Source organism: Nelusetta ayraudi, unplaced genomic scaffold (genome assembly GCF_046127955.1).
Source record: "Nelusetta ayraudi isolate G7.1 ecotype Tasmania unplaced genomic scaffold, CSIRO-AGI_Nayr_v1 ptg000027l, whole genome shotgun sequence".
Classification (NCBI taxonomy): Eukaryota; Metazoa; Chordata; class Actinopteri; order Tetraodontiformes; family Monacanthidae; genus Nelusetta; species Nelusetta ayraudi.
In genome coordinates this window covers 4,284,884-4,305,199 of record NW_027466077.1, presented here as the reverse complement: position 1 = coordinate 4,305,199, position 20,316 = coordinate 4,284,884, and the positions used below count along the sequence as shown (strand labels likewise).

At 47.0% G+C, this 20,316-nt stretch overlaps 1 protein-coding gene across 1 annotated transcript in view; it reads right to left on the bottom strand.

Moving 5' to 3' along the window:
- The window catches only part of exoc4 (exocyst complex component 4), a 92,232-nt gene that overhangs the window by 27,746 nt on the left and 44,170 nt on the right, over positions 1-20,316 (bottom strand). Inside the window, exons 12-13 of the mRNA XM_076030196.1 lie at positions 10,761-10,863; positions 10,180-10,296 (exon numbers count right to left, since the gene is read on the bottom strand). Coding sequence (XP_075886311.1) covers positions 10,180-10,296; positions 10,761-10,863 — 220 coding nt within the window. The remainder of the gene's footprint in view (positions 1-10,179; positions 10,297-10,760; positions 10,864-20,316) is intronic.

Here is a 20,316-nt window from a genome sequence, read left to right as displayed (position 1 = left end):
CTCTCACCACTTTCCCATCCCTCTGCCTCTAATGTTCCCCAGCCTGAAAGGTCAACGCGCCGCTTGATTATGCGAACAGCGCCATTATTTGTGCCGCGGCGCTACTTCGCACTATTGCATTATCCTTGAAACTGAGCTTGGTTGCACTTTGTCTATTCTCTTTTACATCATTACGCCCTAAAAGCATAGTCATCAGGGGGAAAATTAGACCAAGCGCGTCGCAAATGGATGCCAGATATTTGCGGGGCTAAGCTGCTGCCTGTCGGAGTGGGGAGAAGGCCGCAGCATTATGGCTCCTAATGACGGCGACAAGGCTACGCCAGCACTCAAAGTGGCACCGCAGCGGGGGAAGAAAAGCATAAAAACAACAACAACCAAAAAAAAAATAAATAAACACACAGTCGCTAATGCATGATCATCAAGAGGGGAACTAGCTGGGACTGCTAATAAAAGTAAAGTTAACTTTTGGTTGCGTGAGTACAAACGATCTGGATCAAATTGACAGGAAATGAGTCCAGCAGCAGTGCAGGGGAAGGATTTTTTGCGGCGCAGATATGAATTTGGAGAAGCCGTTTGCTGTTGTTTTTTTGTTTTTTTTTGGAAGGTAATGATGTTTAAAGAGTAAAGAGGGAGTGGGGTATGGACTGGAAACGGGCCATGGATTTTCCCATTACAGCGGCGGCGGCGCCTCTCAAGGTCGCGCAGAGGTCAGAGTGTTTAACCCCGCCGACCCTTTGTCATTTCACTCAGCGTCGCTTTGCGTAACTGTCGCTGCCACGCCAGTCCCACACGTGGGGTTTGCCACAGATTCAGCAGGCCTTGTCCACCTCCTGGCTGCAGTGGCGGCGGCGGTGGGGGGTGGGGGGGAGCCACGGGCCGGTGGGACGTTGCTGTGACGGATCATTCATCAACGTCAGAGCGCAGCTACGCTTCCCCCCCGACACACAGCTGATGGCCGTCATGGTCGCAGCGGCTCAACCACCGGACAGGCTTCTCGGGAAGGACGGGGCAGGTTCCACTTTGTTTAAGCTCTGGAGACGACAGATTGTGCTTCCAGTCTGAACGGTAGTTAGCTAACAACCTTACCAACCTTAGTCTTGATTTTTGGAAATTAGTGATATTAATGTGATTTTGGGGCTATGAAGTCTACCATGCATCAGTGACCCTCGCATTAAAAACGCAGCATGTTGCTTAAAAGCGAGCTTGTGAACTGGGAAGAGCCACATTCTCTTCAGCAGAAAATGTATTTAAAAAATACAGAAGCGCATTGCACCCACCCAAGAAAAAACAAAACAAAACAGGGCTCAGTATCACGTTATTTTGTGAAAGCTTCACGTTATAACATGAAAATAATCATGTAAAAACGTGAAACTATGACATTATTTTGTGATCATTTTCACGTTGTAACAGCATACTGAGCCCTGTTTTTTTCTAATGCGGCAGCAATGCGCTTCCATAGCAATTAGAACAGATCGTGGGGTAAGTGCTTTATTGTAGTTGTACACAGTACTATTGTGGGTTCCTTTTCAATCAACTCAAGTTGATGCAATGCAAGCGCATTTACGTGAAAATGATCACGTGAAAGCGTGATTATAGCATGTTATAACGTGATACTGAGCCCTTTTTTGTTCTAGGTTGGCAGCGATGGGCTTCTGTAAAAAAATGCATTTTTTTGGGACTTTGAGAAATTTGAAAATACGTTTACAGTCCAGCAGACGCAGTCGCTGCAGGGTCACTGTGAAACAATAAAAAACATTCAGTAAAAGGAAGGCCAGTGGGAACACAAGGTTAAAGAGGCGCTTCAGGAGTTCCTATGTAGAAACAACAGAACAGGTGCTCTTTGGCGAGAGTGCAGAAAAACCTAAATTGATTCAATTGAAATCCTTGCACGTGCCAATAAAAGTGGAATTGTTTGGCAGGCAACAAAATAAAAAAACAATAAAATAAAGTTGAAAACTTGGCCGCTATTTGGAAGAGAATATAGAACGTTTTTAAGGCGGTTTCAAGGAAATCTTGGTGGGCAGAATTGAGACATAAAAACACAAACACATTCCCTCTCCCGCCTTTGCTATCATAGGCTCGACAGCGGGTGCAGAGTTGGTAAGTGCTCTAATTGAGATATGAGGAGCAATATCACACCCGGCTGATTACAGATGGGGCTCTCTCTTACACACCCCTGAATCACACCCACGCGGAAATGCAAATAGCGGGTAATGTATATTGAGATGCTAATTAGCGGGACGAGCCTGAACTTCATTTCATAAAGTCGACGACGCAATTCACTCCGAAACCTCTGCATTGATATTCCCTACCCGTGTCCAACTGGGATGAAGGGCTGTTTTATTATATTTATATTTACAAGTCGGTAAATAAAGGGCCCATATCTCCGATGGAGCGGCCTCGCTTCATTTAATGTTTAAAAAAACAATAAAACACTTTACAACCCCTAACATTCTGTTTTAGCTTCCTGCTGAAGTGCAAAACAGACTTTTGTGGGGCGTCACTGACAGACCAGAGACTTGAACACTTATGTCATAGCAAAGTGAATTCTGCGTAGTGGCGACCTTTGCGGGCTAATTAAAAGAGCCAGACTGGTTTGGTTCAACTGGTGAAACTCGGTTGGGTTAACAATAATAATATGATAATTTAGTCTAATGCATGCTATGGTGGCTTTATGTCCCCGTCTGTGGCCCATCAGGCCCATATGGAGGTGCCGTATTGGTGCACATGCTCCAGTGGGCACACACACATGCGCACGCACGCACTCGCACACTTCTTATGTGGACGCTCGCAGCGACAACAAGGATTGTTGCCATTTGCAAATCTGAAGCAGTGACTCGCTTCTTTAAAAAAAAAAAAAAAAAGTCCTGCTGTAACTTTTATCGGAGGCCCCCCAGAGCCAAAACGTTCTTCCCCTCAAACCAAAGGGCAAGTTTGTGGTGGAGCTGACATTTCGACTTCTCCCTCTGTAACTCACTCACTCCAAAGGCAAAAAGATTGCATCTGGTTAAACAGGGGGTGGGCGGCTCCGTCCACAGTGGCGGTGGCTGTTTGACGCGCACCTGCTAACGACCCGAGGCTGCGAAGGCTCGCGGGGGCCGCGTCTAATTCGAATGGCGTCTGTGTCACTGCGCTGGGGAGACAGGGACGCGTACGTATTACTCACTGCGGCTATTTAGACGACACAAAAAAAGGGGGGGGAAACAAAGTGCGGCAGCGATGAGGACGGCGTGTATCAAAGGCAGCGGCAGGTTGGAAGCCCAGGGGCAGCTGGTGTCGCACCTCGGGAGCGGATGTGTTCGGTGCGAGATAAGGCGGCTGCTGGGGAACGTCACACGGCGAGCAAAGACAGAGAGAGAGAGAGACAGAGAGACAGAGAGAGAGAGAAGGCGGGAGAGAGCGAGAGGGAGAGAGAGGAGAAACAAATGGAATAAAGGTCTGAGGTGAGCTGAGCTGAAAAATTAGTCGAAATCCAAGTCGGGCGAAGGAGAAGAACACAGAAAAAAAATGCTAAAATAGCTTTTAAAAAGGACATGAACCACAAAATATAGTTATCATAATTTTTAAAAGGTCTCCCACCCTAAAAACATCACGTTCTAACACTGATGGCAAAAGGTATTTCAAAATATGGCCCCTAAGATTAGCTGGTAAACCAACGGGCGGCACCATTGCTTGACTCCTGGAGTCTTGCTCTTTATTGCAGCTCGCCACCGTCGGAGAACAGGTGGTCTTATCACTAACACATAATGGAAGTTAATGTCTTTGACGTCATAAAATGAGTTTGAAGGTCAATGAGTAGTGCCAAACATACCTCCATTTTTTGTTTTTGCCTCCTATTTCCTGCCTTTTTAATCAATCTTGAGTTAATTCCAGTTAGGATCGCTGGGTTGACATCAGCCAACAATGCCGGGACGTCCGTCCGCCCACACAATAGCAATGGCGCCGCCCATTGGCTTAACAGCTAAACTTAAACTGCCGTATTTTGAAATACCTTTTGCCATCAGCCTTAAAACATATGTAATATTTTTAGGGTGGAAGAGCTTTTTAAAATGATGATAACTATGTTTTGTCTCTCATGTCCACTCTAAAGTGTCCCTGCAACGTCACAATATTCATTATATTCATACCCCGGTCATGCAACTAATTCAATATATCCAAATCTACCAACAAAAAAAAAAACTCTTTACACCTCAAAGAAGCAGCACGTTTAGCCCTACAGCAGAGGAATATCCTGTTATCACAAAACGTGTGAGACACGTTTAGCCAAACACAATTTTTGCCAGTTTCTTTCTGTCCCCCTGCTTTTAGAGCAGTGCACACAAGCGCTTGCACGCAAAGCTCTCCCTCTCTCTATCTCTCACTCACATCTCTCTTCTCCTCTCTCCACCCTCCTTCCTTGCACTCCCATTTGTGTCCCCAATCACAGGGCACGACTGATGCGGTTAACAGGTGTGTTGTGTTGTGATTGCTGTGCTGATGGGAGCCGGGCTCAGAGGGTCTCCTTAATAAAGAGACAACTCTGTTTTCACGCTGCAGTCTTTACCGGGGGAGCCTGCTTATGTGTGTGTGTGTGTGTGTGTGTGTGTGTGTGTGTGTGTGCACGCTGTAGGGAGTGTTTAGGGGAGGGCGTGCGTGGAGAGCAAATCAAAAAAACACGCCATCAGCCCCTTTGCCCCCCACCGCACAGATAAACATTGCCTACACACATCGTCACAAATAAAAAGGTCAGTGTCATTACGGTTATTGGAGGTGGATGCATAAGTGTGTGTGTGTGTGTGCGCGTGCGTGCGTGCGTGTGCACGCACGTGTGAGCCTGTTTGCAGCCTTCCCGCTTGCTGAGCTACAATGTGAATATGAAATTTAAAAAGGTCAACATCATTAGGAAGCCAATGGCAGCTGCACATATTGGTACAACACTGAGTGTCGGGGCAGCTGACACTGAGCAAATGAGTCCGGTCTTTATTTGGATATGGAGTTCTAACACATCCAACCCTCCAAAAAAAAAAAATTAAATAAAAATATTAACATAGACGAAGAGCGGCAGAACATGATCGCACAAACAAACAGCATGCAAATAGAACAGAGCCAATTACCCTGCAACTGTTTGCAGGAGACATGACCCTGGCTCAACCTAAATAATGGATGGATTTATTTCACAGCAGAGAGAAAGCATCTGGAATTAGAGTGAGGTGAGACACGACTTGGAAGGTAGTCGGGCAAAACTTCTGTGGATCACAATCACATAGATAGACCAATCAGATCTGGTGTAAGCAGCCGGCGGGTTGGTGCAGGATGAAGCTTCCAATTGGTGCAATGGTCAACATTGGAAGCATCTTAAACTGTTGCTGTAGCAACATCCAGAGCTGCGACTCTTTGCAGCTACGAGAGGAAAAAAATGATGCTACGTGTAATTATTAAGCGGTGACGCAGTGGTTCGCGCTGCCGCCTCATAGCAAGAAGCTCGTGGGTTGGATTCCCCCGTGACCCCGAACTCAGGAAAGAAGCAGGTACTGAAAACAGATGGACGGATGGGTAATTATTAACTGTACACAGTAATGGGGGCAACAAAAAAAATACCTGCATGTTCCACAATCACAGACCTGTGTCTGCCGGACTTGAGTGGGTCATGCAGGTCAGTCCTTGACACCCGCTGTCTGCCGGGCGCGGGGAAGCGCTCGGCCGTTTCTTGTTGCGTGCAGGTTCAACCCGTCGCGCCCGTGCAAAGATTAATGGAGCCAATCAGTGGAGCTATCCAGCAGAGTGACCGTACCCTCCCTCCATCCTCCATCCCTCCCTCCTTCCACAGCCAGAGCCGCCGTCGCTCTCCCTCGCCGCCACTTTTCCGCCCTAATTAAATGAATCAATCAGAGGGGGCGTTGACGCCGGACAGATAGCATCATGGCCCGGCGGCGTATGAATGTTTGGATGATTTGGGGTTGGGGTCGGCGTGAAAACATGGGGGGTGAGGGACAAGAGTGCGCTGATGCTACTAGCTGTGTTTCCATGACATTTTTTTGCAAAATAAAAGAGATATTTCTCAAATTTCCACAAAGCGCAATTGCGATTTGCAGGTGTTTCCATTGAAAGGTGGAAGTGCATAAGCGGTAATTCTTGTAAAATCTCGTCCCACGAGACCCCACTTTGAGGAGGATGGAGGTCCAAAACATTTTGCGATAAATTTGCATTTCCATGTTGTTTGCTGTCAAAAATGGCTGTTATATTTTTCTCTTTGATTGCTTGTAAAAAACAATATTCCATCTCCTCCTCCGTCCAAACTCAACTCGCCATTCTCACTTGAAGTGAACTGGTCATGTGACCCCGTACGTAACGTCCGGTGACGTGTAAATGCGAAAAAAAAGTGTTTCCATGACACTTTTGTGATATACCTCTACATCGATACGTCTGGAAAAACCACCTCATGGGAGCGTCAAAACCTTTCCAAGTTTAGGTGTTTCCATTCCATTAGGTGTTCATCCGTTTTTATTGCGATATTTAGGTTCCGTGCAATTCAAGGGGTAATGGAAACGCGTCTACTGTTACGCTCCTTGGAAGATGCAGAGCGACAAAGACGTTAGGCCTTTGACAAGGTGAAAAATAATCCAAAGATGTGACAAAAAAACAAAACAAAACATGGCGGATGGAAATGTATGGTTTCTGTGGAGCAGAGCTTCTGCTATCACACGGACGCATGAACGGACGTTGACCTTTGCGGCCGAACTGTGCACCGCCCCCGTCACACCCTTATCTCAAACGTCTGGCCGACAATATATAGCAGGCAAATTATCACCTCATTATAATGTAATGCTCGCAAGCGAGACGTATGTATGTCTAAGCGCACCGTCTGACGCTGCTGTTAGCAGGCGATAGTCAAATCTTTTCCCACGACGGTATCAGTTATTAGCCTGAGCCCCTGGCATCACGCCGTATCGCTCGCCATTGGCTGTTTCACCTTGACTCCTGTGCGCCATCTGGCAAACAAAGTCACCCCGGGTGGATTCCCAACCAATGAGACATCGCCGGCAGAAAAAGGGGGTCAAATGACACATATAATACAAATCTATTTAATAACGCCGGCCCAAAGTTAATGCTATGGAAATGCATCCATAAATATTCTCACCTCGCTGCAAGCGGGGAAACGGAAGAAAATGGATAAAGCAGCCCTGCCGTGTGATACAGCAGATATGTAATAAAGATATTGCGCGCGAAAGCTGAAATCGAGCGATACATATTCCCGTAAATCTAGAGGCCGCGTTAAAATATGAGTGTGCCCTCGCGCTTGCACGAGGGCCATTTCCATCCCTGCTCAGCTCCATAACTCCTCAGAGTCGTTCCCCCAACATACAAAAAACAGACCACCCCCGCCACGCACATGCTAAACGCTAATGCAAGCGATTGCACACATGGACGCCCGCTTCAGCGGCTGCATCAAGCAGATGCATCCATAAAAAAAGAAGAAGAAAAAAAGAAATAAAAAAGAGACAGCGCCGCCCTACGGCCCAGAGTGAGGGGTGTTTAATGTGCTGTGGCGATATTGAGTTCCGCACCTCTCTGCCTGCCGTACGTCAAAATGTGCCAGTGAAATTCTCGTCAGCGAGTGCACGTGGACGTGTGCAGATGTGCAAGGGTAATTATGCACGTATCATAACCTTGCGCGGCAGCTGGATCGGCGCCGTCACCGTCGTCATCATCGGAACCACATCATCCGTCTTGCCAACCTCCGACAGGAAGTGTTTCAATTGGTTTCTGGCCTGCGCTGGATGAGCTTCTTTTGAGTTGTGACAAATGGCAGCAAGCTGGTGATGGTTTCACCACAAGTGGATGATATTTTCATGCGTAAAACAGGATAAACGGCATTTGCCTTTTGTCTGAACAGGAGTTCAGTTAAACCTCTGATGCATCCTGGCTTGCTGCAGGGCGGTGGTGAAGTCAAATGCTCTCCCATTAGCCAACACCAAGCCTCGAACTTCAGCGACCTCAATAAAATGGTGGTAAAATATCTGGTCGCTTGGACGTCGACGGAATTGCTACGCAAGTTTTGCATCCTCAATTTAATTTTCTATTTGTTCCTGACCAGATCATGTCACGTGTCAACTTACAAACACAAACATTTGCAGTAAGAAAGAACAGCCACACATTGAGCGGCAGTAGGAGTGGGAAGCAAGAGAGTGTAAAGCGGCGAGAAACCTCTTGACTGAAACCCCCAATCGTACCGCCGCAGCATGCAAAAACATACATAAAAAGAGGAGGGGGAAAAAAATTAAACGCAACGCCATCCGGACCGGGGACTGTGAATGGCAGGACAGGAGGAGAGGCAGGCTCTTTCATTTAGCCCAATTAAAAAGGCAAAAAGCCCAGACAAAAGCGGCGCTTTCTTGCACACTTTACTATCAGACAAAAGGCTCATTAGCCGCAGCGGCGGCATAATTAGCGAGATGCTGCAGCGCTCGTTAAGGAGGGACGCGAGCCGTAAACAAACCCCGCTGAACTCCCGGCGCCCACTGTCTCCCTGCCTGTAATGATCTGCCACTGCTGTTCCCCTCCCTGCGAGGGTGGGCGCGCACCGACGGGCAGCCTCTGACAGCGCACGCGCACGCGCACGCGCACGCGCACGCTCACACAAACACAAACACAAACACGCATTCCGTACAAACTGCGGAACACGAAACCCGAAGCAAAAGAAGTGCTGTTGCGCACACAAACACCCCCAGCGCAAACAAACCTACCTCCCCGGGCCACTCTCTTCCTCGACAACCGCACGGACAAACAGGAAACCGCACGCGCGCGCATCCCTGTCAAAGAAATACTTGTGCGTAGGGGAATATATGCTACTTTTTTTTTTTTTAAACAACACTGTCAGTTGAGGTAGAGAGGTACATTCTGCCAAACATCCAGAATATCTGACAGCTGACTTGCACAAGGATCTTGCAGACTGTCTGGATCTTGTTGTAATCTTCAACCTGTCATGAATGAGACTATTTTATTCATTAATTCTTATTCATTCACTGCAGCAAAGTGAGGCAGGCAATATCAATTTAATAGGGATTACTATATCAATCAGTAACCTTTCGTTATTAATGAACATATGCGCTGAATTATAGCAGCAACACCCTCTGTGAAAAATCAGGCCACTTCATGCAAATGCAGTTTCCTCTGAAGGTGCATATTGCTTGGAAGTCAGTTCCATCAGCTTACAGCCCCAGTATATTACTTTTTTCAGGTAATTGGATCTTGCTGGAGGTAGAGTCACCTGCCCCCTGTTGGCCCCTATAGTGTGAAGGGCATGAATTTCTGAGCTTTTTCGCAGGGAGAAAAAATGTAGCTCTGAGTATGGATAACAGTATGGAAGGAAATCAGTAAAACTGGCTGCAAGTCTTTCCTCAACGCTGAGCCATTTTAGCTGATTATGCTGGGGGAGCATCGCCGAACCAGTCCAGCTGCGTTATTTTGGGCTTCCAGTTGCCTCCTGCAGCCGCAAATTTGGAGACGAATGACAGAAGCATCGAGCAGTCGTCCAAAAGACAAACCATAAGTGCCAATGACGTTTGCAGATGACACATTTTCCAACTGCCCGTCCTAGAGGGCCATTTCTTGTTTCTTGGTCTGAACAAGATCTTAGCTTCTAGTGCAGTTTCTGCAAATTCACTCTAAAAACCACCACAGAAAGAGGCGAAACAGTGACCATATTGATTGAAGTGTCAACAACACAGAGTGAATGGGTGTGTGTTTGTGTGTGTGTGTGTGTGTGTGTGTGTGTGTGTGTGTGTGTGTGTGTGTGTGTGCGTCCACCTGCCCCTGAACCGAGTGAAACCAGAGAGAACAGCAGGGTGAGTGCACTCGGGAGAGCCCTCCTTCACTGAACAGGGCTACAAAGGGGAAACTGTGCCAAACAAGCTGGTACTGTGGCTCCTTTTGCTGCCCCTCTGTGTAACTGCTCACATGTGGACGTTGAGTGTGTGTGTGTGTGAACAAGAGTCAGCCGCTGTTCTCACACACACACACACACACACACACACACACACACACACACACACACACACACACACACACACACACACACACAAAGGTTCCACCTGCAAAAGGAATCTTGCCCAAACCGAGCAGTGCTTTCTTTGTTATCACGGCTGACCCATGGGAATATCAGTACCATTACATACATGTGTGGTGTGTTGATGTCCTTACCTGCAATAGGGGTCTCTGGACCCCCAAGACCTTCATGGTATCAGCGCTGGCGAGCAACTTCAGGGGATCCGCGGCTTTGCTCACTGCCTGGATTTCCTTGTTGATCTCTGTCCTCACCTACAGTCGGCGGTTAACATCACAATTGAGACATTTAACAGCCAAAAACCTGATCCGTCACCTGTTTGGATGTGATATTTGGTAGTTTTTTGCGTGCTGGTAAATGTCACGAGATTCACTTTGCTTTCAAACAGCCTCTAATTACACAGTCCATGTGAAAATTGCTTATCCGAACAAATTGCAGAGATCTTCAGTTAGCCAGAGCGAAGCGGCGATGCATTTGGAACTGCATCGTCTGTGTTTAAACAACCTGCTTCAATGCGATAAAGGGCAGTTTTTGTCATGCATAAATATAGGATATTCTCTCGCTTTCCGCACGCAGGAAGGCGCCATTTGCTCATCAGGAAGAAAAAAAGATGGGTTTAGTGGGTTCCCATTTTAAGAGACAAAATATACTGACATAATCGTCATCATAATTGTTCTTGAGACCATGCAATGACGCAAACATTTGGCACGGCACCGACCTGGTTGAGGAAGAGGTCGTTGATGTAGTAGGTGAGGAAGGCTCGCAGCTGGCACTGCTTGGCCTGGCCGGGGCCCATATTCATCTCGATCTCCTGAATGAATCTGCAGTCAAAAGAGCCGGCAGAGCAGTTGAGGACAACAGCTGGGGCCTGGCGGCGTTGTCACATGACCTGATGAACGGAGGGAGGCTGAGAGCCGCCGCCTGAATGCTTGAGATGAGTTATGGGCCAATAAATGATTTCTGTAACTAAAGGCCCCGGGACCATTTGTGGTGCTTTTTTTTCTTATCATTAACCATTTTATCTGGCGAAAAACAGAGGCAATAGAACAATTTTGATATAAGACGAATGGTCATCGCCACAGCGTGCGTGCGTGCGTGCGTGTGCATTCAAAGCCCCTCCCGGAAAAGTAGGAATCCGATGGTCAGATTGGGGTCAGACAGTAACGTATGGGCTAGTAAAGGCACGTGCAACACCTCATTTGTCAGGGGATCACTGGTCAATGGCCTCGCCTCGCACACACTACGGGGCACACATGCAAGAGCGAGCGCCTCCTCGAGCGCTCAGCACGTATAAATGCACAAATAAATCAAAGTCCTCGCGCCAGAGTTCCCCGCCCCGCCCCCGACTTATCTATATGTCCTTAACTCATGCAGAAATAAGGGATGGGGAGAGGAAGCGCCGGACGTAATCGTTTTTGAGCTCGTCGTAAGGACAGAAAATAAAAGTAAAGCAGCAGTGATGGTGCAGAAATCTCACCAGCAAGTCATTTAGACGGATGGAGGGGTTCATAAAATGATAAAATAAAGCAGGAAGGGAAGGGCAGCATCGCCTGCAAACGGCAGGCTGCGTGCCCTGATGTGTGGGGGTGGGGAGGCTGCAGGCACTGCAGACCTTTACAGGGGCTATGGATCGGCGGCGGCGGATGATTGATTAGGCTGTGGTAAAAGCGTGCGTGAACCGGCATGTAGGAACACGTTGCGGACACACCCTGACGAGCACGCAGGGAGCGCAGGCTGAAGGATCGCACTACTCAGCATCTGTGTCCAATTAGTCAGCAATAGCTGAGCGTTTGTGCACCTGTGTGTGTGTGTTTGAGTGTGTGTGTGTGTGTGTGTGTGTGTGTGTGTGTGTTCTAAAAAGGCAGATGAGAGCCAACGAGAGCGATGAACTTAAACCCATCGGAAATCCTTCATTGATCCCCGCTCAAACAAAGTTAACAAGTAGAAACTCTGCCGTGGCCTCATTAAATCTGTTCCAGCCTGCAAAACAATGAGGGGCCTAAATGCACTGAAATAATTTTTTATGAGCATTTAAAAGTAAAAAAAATAAAAAAAATAATAACATTTCTGCTGACGGCTTAATTTCCAAGAATTGATCCTGGGACAAAAGTCGGCGGCTCAAACGCCCGTTTGTTGCGAGATCCATCTCGCGCGAGCCATTATTGCCCTGGTTTCAATACAAGTGTCAGGATGATGAATTTGCAAGTTCAGCAAGCGGGAGCAGATGGATTTTTTTGCAGGCAGGGGGCGATAACATTTGAGTAATGTCGCCCGGCATGCCGCAGTAAAGCGGCTTTGTCTGGGGCCCAGCCACTGACCACCTTTCGGAGCCCACTGGTTGTCGCCAGCAAAGTTTCCCCAAGTTAAGTGGGACTAAGCACAGTTGGGGCCCCTCGCCATAATGCCAGGCCCCTTGAGCTGGTGTCGGCAAATTAGCATTTTTAGAGTGCGCATTTGTCGAGCATGAATTAGAGGGAAGGTTTAGGGGAGATGACTCCAGGAAGCCGTTTTGGGGATATATTGTGAAGCAAAATGGATTACAGTAGCGTAGCTCTGAGGTTTCCACGCGGCTCCTTAAAATAAATGATCTTTCAGCTCGTTGCAGCTGCTTCGCCTCTTCCAACACGCCGATGGCTTTCAGCGAGCGCAGCGGCGATAACAAATAACACTAGACAAGTGCCTGCGCACATCGGAGGGCAACACGGAAAAAGGCAGCGCGCTATTTCACGGGCGCTACAAGGCTACATCTGCAGTGGCGGCACACTTCCTGTGGAGAGAGACAGCGAGGCTGCCTGACCTCGCTGGAGAAGCGTGGCTGTAGTCAATGTCTCGGAGCTCGGCTCCGCACCCGGCCGTCAGAACTGACAGAATTTCTCGCCAGGAAAAAAAAAAAAAACTCTCACAATGTCTGGCACGAGTATCCTTCTACATATAAAGATGTGTTAAGTACGTAGTAAACAGCCAAAGCACACTGCAAAAACCATTTCCGGAGGTCAATGAAACGTTGCCAGGTGAGATCAAGTGCTGTTACTGTTATTGGAAAACACACAAACAGAGACATTGATGGATGAAGACACACCATACATGCTCTTGTGAATGTTGAACGTGGAAAAAATATATACATATTACGACTTCAAAAGAGGCTTTCAGCCTTTTCATGAGGAATCAGCGACTGTAACTGCTTCAGATCTCAAGGCCACTCTCTCAAAAGACCTTGTATGACATCAGCTGTCATTGAGTGCCTGGTGGGCATCAACAATTTCAGAATAATCAGAAAATATTTCAAAAATACTATTTATCAGGTCCAAGTCAAAAAAATTTAACGCACCACTTTTACTTCTCACAAACAATTTGTTTTCTTCTCACATTCCCCCACCCACAATGAAAATAAAGTTAAAATACATCAACTCAGTAGTCACTATACCCCCCTGCCCCTTTCCAAAAAACAAACAAAAAAAAAACAGACAAACAAAAAGAAACTCAACAAGTTTTAGTATAGTTGGGCTCAGCTTTTGGGGGGCGGGGGGTTGTTTTCTGGCTGTGAATAATGACTATTTCAAACTGAGCAAAAACAATCTATCCCATTCATGTTTTCATTTGAAAACACCCTGACAAAAACAAGCAGCATGCTGCTGGAGGCCCCCTGGTGCTTCCAGCGTTGCCATGGTTAAGGTCTCACAACTGGATCCCCGAAGACTGGTCGCGGACACTAAAAACAAAATGAACACATTTGTCCATTCTGGGGAAGTGGAGACTTACATGACCCTTCACTCTGTTATTCTCTGGGGTGCGTTCCAAGACCCATTCGCTTACACACTCGGACTGACATTCAAATTCAGCCAGAGTTTGTCATCCCTGTAATGTGCCCCAGGGCGAGTCGCTGCTGGCGGAACAACAACGCCACACTCCATAGCCAGTTTCTTAGCAGCGACTGCTGATGATTGCCCTCGACTGCGCGCAATTATCCGTCATTAGAAAACAGATGTCAGCGCCTTGGGTCTGAGAGCTGGATAATTGAAGATGCGTATGTACATTAGGATATATCAGTCCAATGTGTTTAAAGGTGAACATTGAATTTGCGCAGGAGTCCAACCTCCTGCGCCTGAACGTTGATTATCGAGAGGAAGCCGAGGTTTTGAAATCTTCAAAGACGAATGGAGAGCAGCGCGCAGGGCCCCGGGAGAATTATTCATCCCGGCGACTCCAAATTCATTTTGCCAGCAGGAACTAAAAGCTGAGGAAACAAATGCTTCTTTAAATGGAAAGGGCTGGGATCCCATCATCCATCTGTATCTGCGGCGGCGGCGGCGGCGGCGGCGGCGGCGGCGTGATGATGCAGAAAGAGGAATGGGATAAAGACAAAGCTTGGGAGAAAGACAGTAGAATAAGAGTGTGCTAAGACTGATTAGGGAGTCAGCATTTTTAAATCATCCAGGATTCCCCCCAGGCACGGACCTGTCCGCTGCGGTAAATTCAGATTTTTTTTTTTTTTTTCCTTTTTTCCTTTTTTCCTCCCCTTGCAGCAGCAGCAGCAGGAGCTGCTTCTGTAAAGACCTGTCACACGCCAAGGACAGAACAGGCTGAACCTGCTGTCAGCTCCACAGAGTAAAGGAGGGAGAACGTGCCCGTGTGTGTCTGCGGCGCGCACGCGCACACACACACACACACACACACACACACACAAAATCCCCCTGTCTTTGTCACACGGACATAAAAATGTACAGCCAGATGTCACTTTATCAACACGGCAAATCCAGCCGTATTTTGACAAAGCGCACGCTAAACGCACTGACGGCGGAAAGATCTCAGGCATAATGTCGGAGGACTCTGATGGATGGGGACACATTATGGGTTTTATGGCAAAACATTAGCTTTTATCTCAGAGGATCAAGATATATCGGCGATTTTTCTCACGCTGAGGAATGCGGGAGGCAAACATGGTGGCTGAATGGTGGAGCCACACACAGTAAGAGAAGAATAATAAAAGGCAGACAGGAGGGAAAAAGCTCATCTGGGCTCCGTGATTACCATCAACTCCTCGTCTACAAGACCAACCGCCTCAGAATACAAACATATTGGTTTTCAAATATTCCGAGATGCCCAGCAATTTTCACCACCGCCACTGGATGGCACTGTGTCCGCTTTCTGCTTTCCCCTCAAAGCCTGCGCTGCTGAGCGAAGTTGCACGATGGCGGCTCTCCTCCTCCTCCTTTTCCCTCTTAATCACAAACGGCTTGAGGAAGAATTAGGACTCCAGTTGGTGTGCACCATCCCAAACCTGCAACGGATTTGCTGCGCAAGTGAGTGAAAATAAAAAAGGGCTTTTTTTTTTTTATTTTTGCTTCCCCTCCCGCCGCCGTGTGACAATTAAGTGCATGGGAGTTCTTTCTCATCAGAGGCTGCTGAAATGCATATGGTCTTCCCACTCACCGCCCACCACTGTGCCAGACTCCCTGCTGTTCCTACCCTGCCCTTGCCCTCCGCTGGCTGCGTCACAGGCGCTGGAGGCTTTGCGGCGTGCTTGCCTCTGTGTGTGTGTGTGTGTGTGTGTGTGTGTGTGTGTGTGTGTGTGTGTGTGTGTGTGGGTCTTGCATGTGTGCGCGCGCATGTTTGTTTAAGAGAACAAAAGAGAGAAAAAAGAAGTGTGAGGTGCAAAAACACATTATGTAAATGATGCACATATGCGTGTGCGTGTGTGTCCACATGCTTACAGCAGCAGCTTTAAATGGGATTCATAATCAGGGCCTTTCCTTGGGAGACTGAGGCTAATGGGACAACAGGAGCTCCCAACCTGCTGCAGCGCTGACTCTGAATCAAGCACCGTGCACAACACACTAGCTTGACCAGGAGATAATCCATCGACTATTAACTCCACAGAAGTTGATCCGTGAGCCGAACCTTTAACTGCAGCAAGCACGACACGACTTGTGGCTCCTGAAAGGATTCTTGTCTAGGAGAACTTAACTCAGTAGACACAAGACGATCTGAAGTTATGATATCAGCATTTCCACTCAATCTACCTTCTACTTTATTGAGAAACTTGTACACTAGTTTAAATGACATGTTGTCTCTATATATAAATATATGTAATGCATTCTATCTGACTACACTTCTTAATTTAGGGTTAAAAGTTTGTCCAATTACTCTTGATTGGCTACTGCTGCTGTGGACACTGCACAGTGGGGAGCTATTTTAATTGATTCGCTGTTGCATCAAAGCACAGGCAAAAATCCTGATGCTGATGAAGATAATTTCTCCAAAATGTGCACATCTACACTCCTAGGATATTAGAGGTATTGTCGGCAAAAACGCCACACACGGGCGGCTAAAGTAGGAAAAATGCTTGAGATGTTCATCATCAGTGGTTATCTGTGCAAGACTAAGAGGAAAAGCAGGTGCGTATTAGCATTTTTCGCTACAGATGTTCAGTCTGTGCGCGCACCAGGAGCTGCAGCCGCGCGCGCACACACGCTGCTCGCAATGCGCATTTGCGCCAGCACCTATTTCTGTCAGCTCATGTGCATGTGTGTCGGCTCGTCGCAGTGTGGTGCAGACCAATTAAAATAGAGGAGATTGATGACCGGGGGGGCTGCGAGTAGGAGCAGCAGCGGTAGCAGACAGCTGCTTCCTGCAGACAACAGGAAATGAGATGGCCTTGTTTAGCTGACGCTGCCAACGCCAACACCGCTGAGCCTCAAAGACAAATTACTGGGATGCCATGGCCACCGTTTGCCTAGTCCTCTATGTTCTCACAGCATTTTGCACCTTTGTAAAAAAAAAAAAAAAAAGTATGTATTTTTTTTTCAAATTCCCTTTCAAAGACCCTCCCTCAGTAGTCCTCAGAATCGTGGATTAATGCAGTTTGCGGAGAGCAAAGATGAATGATGGATGTACTGTTCGACGCACCAAATACACATTAAAGGGACGACGTGTGCAGTTTTCCTCATTACCAGTTTGAATATCTCTGAAGCCTAACATGCCCACATCCTCAAAACTATGACATTAACACCATGTAGCCTTATAGAAGGAGCTGTCTTCATGCCAGCTTTCACAATTTAGCTTATATGCTATTGAAACGGAGTACATGGCCACCACATGGTGGGATGACCTTGAAGATTTGTAATTAGTTTAGTTTTGTTTGGCTGAGATTGCTGCTTGCAAGTGAGCAACTTCGATCTGATCAATTTGAGAAGGGAATAAAATTTCAGTAAGTTTTTAGCTCGAGCTAGTTTATTTCTCACCTCATGGCAACACAATGCTAGACGCGTCTCCACAGGCTTCAGAGGCACACACCTTGCCCGGCACGATGCCTAAGGCAAGGATATCTAAGCAGCAGGGGTACCAAACCCGTCCGAACTTAGTCCATTCCTATTCACAACAGCTCTTCACGCTGTCGGTGTCTAAAACTCTTCTGCCTAAGATGAAAATATGCAGTTTAATGGGGCGTCAGCGGACTTGTCAAAATTGTGCATTACAAAAAATATAAAAGATTTAGACCTTAATCATAAGTGTGCAGATGAATGCAAGTGATTTATTACTGAGAGCAGGAGCTGCAACACCAAGGGGAGACCATTATTATACCCTGCCTGCTGGTATTAAGTTGCAATTTGTCTTAATGTTGAAGCTGAATTTTTGGATCGTTCTGCTCATTATAAACAGCTTATGAAAAATCCCACAATAGTTTTGACTTTCTAAAAGTTCAAGGGTTTTGGGAACAATGGTGCAAACAAGTGATAAAATCAATCCACAAGTCTGACAGCCTGACAGCCACTCATTTTGCAAGACAAACTGTTTTTGGTGGTGTTTTTTTTTTATTCTGTAGCAACACTTTAAAGGTCCAATATAAGTATTATAATCCAAACAATGGCACCTGTAGGATGGCAAATCAACACTAGAACAACATCTTTCCCAATAAGAGCTTCCAGGAAAGATAATTTTTGTCGTCAGTATCAATTTAATGCAAGTCGTCAGTCTTAAAATGAGTTTAATTGCTTGTCCAATTAGACTGGCTTGTTGTCGGGATTCTTGGATTCTCTTTCTATTGTGGCTGAGCACAGCTACCGTGAATGGAGCTGTGCTGAGGGAGGTTCATCCTGCGAACTGCACCGAGCCATTAGGAGCACAGAGAGGCCAAGATGCTTCAATGTCACAACAGGATGCTAAGCGGAGGCCTAAATTACTCCTTTTGTGCACGTATAATGCCAGTGGCTGCAGACGGAGGGCAGGTGATGGCACTGTTCGCCGGTGGCGCCCGGTGCTTTGTGTCAGGGTCGGGGTGAGTGTCTGCAGCCCCTGCTAAACACTGATTTTATTGATAACAACGCCACAATTACAGAGGCCAGACGGGATAATAGCTGGTCAAAAAGGCAGGTGCAGACTAATATCTGCTCTGATTGTACTCCTGCTTAGTTCTTGAGAGTTGAGGCGTTTCTTCCCCCGCCTGAAAAATCAAGTCTAATTAATAAAGCGACGGTTAAGTGGCCTCCCATGAGTGCATCTACAGATACAAAGGGAAGAGGGCTGCTTCATCAAAACAAGATTTTTAGAGGAAGGCTGGTCAGATGAAAGGCCCTACATAACACCTGGTGTCGAATTCAAATAGAATCTAATTGACTGCAAGGTGCATCAAAAGAAAAAGTCTAACTTAAGAGGATTTGTCAGGAGAAATTAGGACCTGAAATAATTAAGTGGTGCAAAAAAAATAAATGGAAATAAAAAACATGATTGTGGCCAATTAGACACGAAGAATCTCAACAGTTTGTTTCTAATTGATGATGATTGAAGATCGTTTCTGTAAAATAAAAACAAAACAAAACAGGTTTTAGGTCAAAAGAAATCTTCTGTATGCGTAACTGGATTAAAGTGACTTACTTTAGTCAGTAAGAGGTGACAAGTGCAAGCCCTAAAGTCATGCAGTCACACGTTTTAATTAAATAAAAAAAAACAAAAACAAAACATATCATTCAACAGGTAAATGTTGTACAAGACCAAGTGAGTGGGCACTGTGTACCAATGTTGACAGTTTGAAAGTAGGAAGGCATTATACATTTGGAAGTACTGAATTAGAGATGTGGAAATAGATACCAAACTACCAGCCATTCTAGTTCGCACTGAACCTGCGCTCAGAGACGAGGAGTCATTTTATTTTTTTGGCGAGGGGTGGGGTGGGGTGGGACGCGGAGGGGAAATCAAAACGCAAGTCATCCTCAAAAAAGTTTTTGAGGATTTGGGGGTGTGTTGTAGGTGACTCTCATTAAAGTGCGGCGCTCCATACAGACGAGTTACATGAAAAAAAGTATTTCACACCATCAGCAATAAAATCTCACACTCTCACACTCCGGTTCAGCTTGGCGTGTGTTTTACTGTGTGTTTTATTCACACTAACACACTTTACAGACAACCAAATGTTGTCACAGCCACACGTCATGCTAACCTTTGATTTAAAAAAATATATATACTGTCCTTTTTCTTTACTGTACCTCCACATTTCCGTTCTTTCCGTCGTTTTCCCACTCCCCTGGCCCCTACGGCGCCGTCCCCGATCGTTCATCCCCTCTAACGCTCTGCACTCTTCCCTCATCTTCCCCGTCCAATTCCCCAGCCCCTCTCTATTTTTACCACTCCATTTCTGTTATCTCTCCGTAGCGGCGTTCCAATACAAGTCCTCCTCTGCTTACCAAACCTGTCCGCCGTCCTCGCCTTCTTCCTCCGCTCCCCCTCTCTCTCTCACACACACACACCTCCATTCGACTCAGACCTTTATGTTAGAGTGGGACTTTCCATCCTGCTGCGTCCAGGTAGTAAATTGAAATGGCGCTGGGGGCTCCATTAAAGGCTGATTGAATTTAAGAGGAGAATGTGTCATAAAGAGAAATAGTGGCGGGAGAGGTCCGTGACGGGGGGCTGAAAGGTTCCCCGAGCTATGACGGCGGTGACATGGGAGGGGAAAAGGCGACGGCAGCGGGCACGGGAGGTGGCGAGGCGCGAGCAAAGGATGAAAGGGCGGGCCGAAGAAAGACATCTTAGTGGGGGGATAGGGGGAGGCAGGGGTGACAACGGCGGAATTGAGAAAAGAGCGAGGGAACGCGGCGGGAAGATCTGGCTGCATCTGGCATGGGAATTGGCCCCATTACCCGTCGTGCACGAGGAGATAGAAACACAAAAGCCCCCGTACCACCAAAAGTGACAACCTCGCAGGAGTGGCTCAATCACAGTCCGGCCGGCCTGGGGGAGGCCGGGGTGACAGGTCTCATATCGGAGGGCAGTCGGCGAAA